Source organism: Pterocles gutturalis, unplaced genomic scaffold (assembly GCF_000699245.1).
Source record: "Pterocles gutturalis isolate BGI_N339 unplaced genomic scaffold, ASM69924v1 scaffold9086, whole genome shotgun sequence".
In the NCBI taxonomy this organism is placed as follows: Eukaryota; Metazoa; Chordata; class Aves; order Pterocliformes; family Pteroclidae; genus Pterocles; species Pterocles gutturalis.
The window spans coordinates 16,555-24,583 of record NW_010103078.1 but is presented as its reverse complement, the minus strand read 5'-3'; the positions used below and the strand labels follow the sequence as shown (position 1 = coordinate 24,583).

Genomic DNA, 8,029 nt, shown 5'->3' with positions numbered 1-8,029 from the left:
GCGAGCCACTCACCGCCTTCCACCAGGTCCCCGGGGAGTGGAGCCCGCAGTTCTCACTGAATTCTAAGCAGCAGGAGTCCGGCACCCGGGTTGTGTTGTACACTTCAAACCAGTCCGTGTAGTTGGAGACTCCACAGCACCTGAACTGGAAAAAGAAGAACCGAGACGACACCGTATGTACGAGCTGTCCCCGACTGCTGCCGGTCCTGCCCTCTGCCGCTGGAGCTGGCCATTCGCTGCGCGTCGGTCACCCCAGCAGAGCCTTGGCATTCGAAAGAAATGCAGTATTTCCTCAGCCTCACCCGAACAGCCCCTTTCCGGCACTGTTTCGTGATGTTTAAATACGGTTGGGTGTGTAGCTGGTGCTGACCCCAGAAGCCAAGGCAGCCGTTTGCAGTCGGCCGCTGCCCCAGGCCAGCCCCAGCCCAGACCCCGGGTAACAGCTGCCGTGGCTGAGCAGGATCAGAGCAATCCCTCGCAGCTTGCTGTCAGGAAAAAATTATTTCAGCTACAGATACAGCACCCAGGAGCTGAAGATCCTGGGATCTCTAGGGCACGCTACTTCTGAAATCATGATTGGAGCTAACGAGGCAAATTTGTCTCTGAGCTGTTAATTACTGATCACCTTTGAAAGTCTCTGTCAGCCAGCAAAAGATGGATTGCCTGCCCTTCTCTCCTTGCTGCAGTTCTGTAATGTCCCCATCTCACGGTGCTGAGCAGCGCTGCTCCAAGTGCCTGCATATGGCAGCACAGTGTCCAGGGACTGTGTCAGCGCTAAATCCAAGGTTTGTTGGCCGTTGGTAGCGGGATGGAAGGCACAGGACACGTACATAACCATACAGGGATGGCTCTGTGACCATCTCCCCCCGGGAACTGCTGTATTCCTGCGATACAACATAAGCTCAGACTCATTACCGTGTCGATGTATGCACCATCTGTCACTCCCATGCTAACTCTAAAGTACTGGTTTGTCAGTATTTAGACACTTTCCCACTAATGAGTAAAACAAGACGACACTGGGCTCCGAACGGCTCTCTGCTCCAGGCAGTACTTTGTGCTTTTGCACGGCTGTGCCAGCCGCCTACTTAGCCCCAAAATGACTTGCCAAGAACTTATTTTTTAAATACGGCTGTGCAGTATTTTTTGCACCCCTGTAGAGATCATTCCTGTTATTTCTGATAGACTCAGAACCATGCAGATGTCATCAGGACCAAGGACCTAATTCAGCTCCTGATGTTTGCGCTGCCCTGAGGGAGTGTTTTCCCTGTATCTATAGAAAATAGCTGTACGAGCCTCCGGGCACGGAGAGCTGAGCGTTCAGGTGCCGTTGCACACCCAGGATCTGCGATCCGAGCCCAACAGAGGGCAGAGGTGCCACGCGTTGGCTCAGGCATCGGCCGTTGCTTCAAGCCCTGGCAGAAAGCAGTTGGCTATAGAGACGTTTCCGTGCTCCCAGCACTGTTTTTCTTCTGCCAAGCAAAAGTCAGAAATCTTTCCGGGACTAATATCTATCCCTGCAAGGTGCTGCTCAGAATTCTGATTTGGTCCACGGCAGGAATCAATCCTTAGCTTACAACTGTTTGACTTGGGAGTTTACAGGCTTCATTTTCTACAAACTGACTTAAAATTAGAAGAACTTTCTGACTTTTTTTTTCCCTTCTGTTTTCCTGCGCACCAGGCAGGAGCCCCATGCACACAGCTCCCAAAAGCGGGTAGAAGCGGCATGGAACACGTGGCATTTGAGGAAAGCAGGTTTATCTGGAGAGCTAACAAGGTCTTGCAGGCTGTCGTCACTGGAGCCAGGAGCCAGCTCTTTGACAGCCAGGGAGAAGTGACGGCGTGTAAACAGCCAGCCTGGGGAGCGTGGCTCGTCTGCGCTGCAGAGTGCAGCGGGAAGGGTGAGACATCTGAGTGATGTTCTGGCCAAACACAAGTGACACGAGGTTGCATAAATCGGGACCAGACCCCTTCTGGTCGCATAAAAGCGCACGGCTGAGGGTGTCAGAGTCTGCCAGGAGATGAACCCGACGTGCAGGATTTGCAGCTAAGGGCTCACTGACCACTCCCATGGAGCAGAAGGGGCCAGGCTGTGATCAAGGGCTGGGACTCCAAAGAGTAAAACTTGCCGGGAACCCAGAAGGAGGGGCTGCAGTTGCACAGAGCAGCTGCAGCTGGACACGCACTGCCTGCCCGCACAGACCCTCTGTGTGTTGGACACGAGGAGAGGATTAAATATTGATACTCGCCTGCCACTGCTGGCGGCCAAGGCAGTCCCAGCCATGGGAGAAAGGGCGCGGAAAAGATGCAGGGTGAAAAAGAATGGAGTAGCGTGAGGATCAATAGTCTTGGGACGGGAAGAAATAATGTCTGGAACTAGAACTGGAAGAGATGTCATGTCTTGGGAAGACAAAGAACAGATGAGTGATGGAATGAGGCAGCAGATGATGCACAATCCTACAGGAGAGGAGCTGGTGAACACAGAGGAGTACTGACTGACGCCACAGGGAGCACAGAGCTCTGCAGCCACCAACATCAGAAGGACATGGACCTGTTGGAGCAAGTCCAAAGGACGCCATGGAGATGGTCAGAGGGCTGGAGTGCCCCCATACGAACAGAGCCTGGAGAAGAGAAGGCTCTGGGGAGAGCCTTGCAGTAAAGGGGGCTACAGGAGGGATGGGGAGGAACAGGGGGGGAGTGACAGGGTCTTAGGCTGAAAGAGGGTAAATTTAGATGAGATATTAAGAAGAAATTCTTCACTGTTCAGGTGGTGAGGCAGTGGCCCAGGTTGCCCAGAGAAGCTGTGGATGCCCCATCCCTGGAGGGGTTCAAGGCCAGGCTGGATGAGGCTTTGGGCAACCTGGGCTAGTGGGAGGTGTCCCTGCCCATGGCAGGGGGGGGCACTGGATGGTCTTTGAGGGCCCTTCCAACCATGAGATGTATAGGGATGAGCACACCTCATCTCCCTGCCCAAGAAGTAGCAAAGAGAACCCTTCCCTTCCTTGCAAGAGCATCACGAGGCCACTGCACCAAGACCTGGTGTTGGCAGGGGGTGGGACTGGATGATCTTGAAGGTCCCTTCTGACCCAAACCATTCTGTGACTCTATGAAAAGAGACACTCAATCCTTGTCACGGACAGGTTTTAGCAATGACTGGTTTTCCAGTTTTGTGAAGGTGACAGAGAACGAGGCACAGGACAGGGTGCCTTTTATATGCCTTTTTTTGCTCCATCACTGTAAAAAGTGGTGAATAAGATAGATTTATTCTAAAATTATGCTTAATGGGTGGTTTGGATTACTTCAGCAGTAATCCTAAAATACGGTTTGATCTAACAGGATCAATGGCTGGGGTAGGAGGAGATGGGTCACATTTTGTTCTCAGTTACAGTGTCTAAGCAGACATGAAATGCATTGCACAGCAGTAAAAGCAAGCTGAATTTGCTCACTTTAGTGAGGCTAATGTGTTTTCTGCATGCCTCTCGAATTACTGCCTGCTTAGTTAAAAGGAGAAGTGTTCAAATATTGATCACAAAGATGTTGGGGATGAAGCAACATATTAAAAATTAATGCCTACCTCTCATTTCCTAATGATCTCCACCTGTAACTGTAACCTGGCTGGTAAGGAGCATAATGCGGTTCGGGGTAACTTGCATCCTGAACTATCAGAATCTCAGTCCTGTTTAAAATCCCTTTGTATGCTTCTGTAGTCTTCAGTCACAACATGCAAAAGTCACCTGCTTGTGTTTCTGATCCTTTTAAGGTTTGAAATGCCATCGAGAAAGCCTGTGGGTTTGGTTAGCTGAAGGTATTAAAAAGAAATCAATCAAACGTTCTAATTTGATACAGCTCCCTGACCTCGAGGCTTAATATGATTGCAAAATGAGTCTAGTGCTTCTCCTCTAACACGCATCGCATGGATGGAGCACAACCCATCCTTTATCAGTAATCTGAACAGATCAGACATGGACCAAAACTACAGCTTCCTCCTTAAAGACAGGCCTGACGGACCCCGCTGTTCCCTTGTTCCCAGTTACCGAGGAATTGTACGCTTCTGTTAAAAAGAGGAAAACCATTTCTTAAGGCACAAAGGCTTTGGAGAAGAAAGCCCCCCGATAAAGGTGCTCAGGCCTTTCACACTTGAAGAATAAACACATCAATCACAACTCCCAAGCCCTGTGTGCACACTGGATATCCTCATTCCCAGTCAAAACTCCCCTCGGATTTGTGATCCCACTCCCACAGAAATCAAATGCCATCTAAATGTGGTTCTGTTTCTAGAAAAGCTTTTTTTCCCCCTTCTTTAACTTAGCAAGAGCGGCCATACATAGTCCTACATCACGAACGCGGGGTGGGGATGGTCTGTGCCTCAGCTGGTACCAGGAGAAACGAGGAGCTGCGGGAGCTCAGATCCCCGTGGCTGAGCCTGCTGCGTTAACCCTGGTGCCATCCTTCTGCTCCGGCGCTGAAAAATGCTTTTGCAAAGACAGGAGTGTGAATGCAGAGAGGACAAGGGAGAAGGACTCATCATGATTTCTGTTACTGTCATGTTTTCACATGTGTTTTTTTTCTGAGGCTGCTGTTTTCCACCTGTGTACAGATGTGGCCCATGGCTCAACCAGTGACTGATGTCTCCTGGCCCCATTAGACAGGTCACTGCTGCGATACTGTCCTATATGGCAACGTGGTTAGCTCTAAAGTGGGTTTTTTTTTGAGAGCTGTCTCTTAGGAGCCAGAAGTCAAACAGCAAGCCTGGGCTGGGACTTTCCCTTCAGCCAGCCTCCTGTATCGCCCTAATCCTCCCAGCAGTCATTACACCCTCCTGATGAGGGATGTAAGGGATAACAATTATTACTAAACACAAAAAATCATACTTGGCATTTCCATAGTGCTATTCAGCTGCAAAGTGTTTTCCATAATGAACCATGCTGGGATTGCCTTCATTGCACCACTGCAGCAGTTTGTTCCTAAATAGTTCTGAAAGATAGATGTGAAAAGCAATTATGCAGAGCGGTGAAAATGGATCTGTGGGAGCTCTTTGCTCTTCTCCTCAGTGCCCAGCATGGGGAGCACGGCAGCTTTACCACCACGGCGCTGGCAGTACAGTGCGTGGGAATTTCAGAGTTGCCTTGTTAGAAAAGAGAGTGATGGAACATGACTGCACATGGCTCGCGAGATGGCACTTCCCTGCTATCTTTGGGCTCCTAAGACCCAGTTAACCTTAGTTTCATCTGAAACATGTAAGATGTTCTTTCAGCTGCAATAGGTTTCAAGGCCAAAGGCATCATTAAGACAATGGAGCGCGATCTGCAGCACTACACAGACCACAGACTGCCGAGTCCTGCCTCAAACCCAACTTGTCCCTGAACGAGACCACTTCTTTTAGCCAAAAAACCCTGTCCTGGCTTCAGAAGAAAAGAATCCACCATCCAGCTGTACAGTGCCATCCTGCCATCACATACCTGTATCTCCGGTGTTCAGCTCTTGGATCAGTCACAGAGCTCTTTTCCTTCAGAACCCTTTTCCCCTCCTGCTCTCTTTAAGGACTGCACTCACATCACTACTTCATCTTTTCCTACTTACAGAAAGCTTTTTAAATTTCCCATCATAAATTTCCAAAATTCTCATTATTCTTCTACATCTTTTCTGAATCCAATTCAACCTGTGAACATCTTGAGAAACGGTGACTAGGTGGAGCAGACAAGGTATATGCTGTTACAGCTGTTTTACAGAAAGGGGAGCAGAAGCACAGGGTTTATGTCCCATAACGCCTCCAAGTAATGCTTCCCCCCCACCTTTGCTATATGCTTTTAACACTTCTTGGGGTGTCACTGAAATCAGGTTAATATTTACTGCAAATATCCTAACATTAGTATTTTTACTAAGCAGAGTTAAGTTAGTGTAAAAGAGTAAAACTTCTACTAGTGTTTTATGTAAGCACTGATTAACAATTTTATTTACATTTCCCATGGCTTACTCTTGGGTAGCACCACAAAACGCATTGCTCTTGTCAGGAATCGTTGCCTTCTCGTATTTGATCGTAATATTGGAAGAGAAAAATATTAACAACATTGCAAGATGCGGAGGCCTTTTAAAGGTAACAGAAAGAGCCTTCCACGTGCAGCTGTTGGATGCAGGACTGGAGAGCTCGTTTGCTGGCCCTGAGCTGTTTGTTTTTCACCCCCAGTGCTGCTCCTGCCAGCCTACTGCCCTCCATACAGACAGCTCCACGGCCCCCGAGATTCCTGTGAAGTTTGGCCAACCAGTTCATTTGCTCCGTTAGTGACTCCACTCCCCATTTTGAATTCCTCAGCCCTTTTCTGAGCAGCCTGCTGCTCCCGTTACCTCGTGCCCTACCGAAGAGTCTGCGTGCCTCTTGACCCCACCAGATGAAGATGTTCAGGACTCCAGCCCAGGCGGCAGCAGGGGCAGCACAGGGTGCAGAAGCAGGTTTGTTGTATCAGAATGTGGGAGATGGCCCATCCACCATCTCGAACAGTTCATATAACCTTGGAGGCACTGGGAGAGGTCATAATCTTTGGCTGATTTAAGACATCAGAGGCAGACTAAAGCCCTGCCTGCCTGCACCGCGCGGGCACCTCTGGAGGAGGAGTTGAGAGAGCCACGCAAGATTTTCTGAGGGAAGCCAAGGCAGTACCGGTGCTTCTTCCTAAAGCAGAAGAAACGTTGGAGCACTTTTCCTCGTTCAAGAAGCAGAGCAAATTAGATCAGAAAGATCAGCCCCAAGAGAACTGACTGAAGTGAATATGCAAAGGGAAGGACAGAGCTAATAAACCTGAACTGTCAGAGGTGGTGTTTCCTCAGCCAGACAAGGACAAAGGCAGGAAGCCAGCTACAGCAGTCCTGAGGAGACAAACACTGCCAGAGCGCTGCCAGAGAATCAGAGGGATGCAACAGCGGTGGCAACACAGCAAAAAGCATTCCCAGCCCATCTGTGATGGAGGAGGATTGAATTCTGTCGGGAAAAACACACCGACCGCAGGAGGGGGTTAACACCATGGCCAGTTTGCATTTTGACTGCACTGGTGCAAAGCAGCAATAGCAATGAAAGGAGACAGGACAGAAATGAGAAGGGGTTGAAGTGATGCTTTGTTGTGATGCTCTTCATTCCAACATCAGCTCTCCCTTTGGCTAAAGAGAAGGTGCTGCTTGGTTCCTGTCTGGCCAGCTCCTTCACTCTCCATGCAGCATGGAACTATATTTAGGCATCGACACAATACATATTTTTAAAAGAAATAAGCTATCCTGGTCAAAGGAGAAATAAATAAAAATTACCATTTGTTACAAAAAGCAGAGTTTCATTGCTAATGTGCCGACTGCTTGGGACCGGAGGTTTAATTAGGTTCACACCTAGAATGTGCTGTTACCGAACCCAGAGGGTAAAGAGGAAGAAAAAAAAAAAAAAAGCTCAGACTTACATCTGTTTGAATGATGCTCCATGCATTGGTTAGGCCAATATTTCCATCTGTCCCATACAAATGAAGCCCTTTCTTCAGATCCCGCTGAGCATACTTGTCAATCTAAAATCAACAACAAAAGAACAAACCTCAAAATCCGCTGAGCACCACGTTTCAGAATCAAAGTGCACGAAGCAGGGAGATGCTGGACAACAGTCCTATCCTGCAATGAAGAAACAGTTAACTGACATTTCCTAGAGCCTTGCTCCAGCAGAGCTGGCATCTATTCCAGGTGTCTGCATCTCGGAAAGACCATGAGGAGTTCCTGTTCTGAGTTAACGTCCATGTTTTCCATCACAGACCTCCAGAACGTCTTTTCCCTTCTCATTTCACCACCAAAGCACTACAGACAGACTGGATTCAGTTTAATCACTCTTTTTTTTTTTTTTTTTTGCAAATGACATCTATCTGTGAAAACATTCATCTACCCATGGCATTTCCTTTTAGCTTAATATCTTTAACTGTGACCAAGTATCCCTCAGCATCTGCTGTACGCTTCCTGGGAGACCAACAGCAGCATTAACACTGCACTGATGTCTCAGCCAGGGCTCCCCACC

The 8,029-nt window shown here is 48.7% G+C and overlaps 1 protein-coding gene across 1 annotated transcript in view; it reads right to left on the bottom strand.

Moving 5' to 3' along the window:
* TSPAN4 (tetraspanin 4) overlaps positions 1–7,535 on the bottom strand; it is a gene marked incomplete at its 5' end in the record, with an annotated part of 12,138 nt that extends 4,603 nt beyond the window's left edge. Inside the window, 2 exons of the mRNA XM_010086547.1 lie at positions 14–145; positions 7,434–7,535. Coding sequence (XP_010084849.1) covers positions 14–145; positions 7,434–7,535 — 234 coding nt within the window. The remainder of the gene's footprint in view (positions 1–13; positions 146–7,433) is intronic.
* Positions 7,536–8,029: the final 494 nt, after the last annotated feature.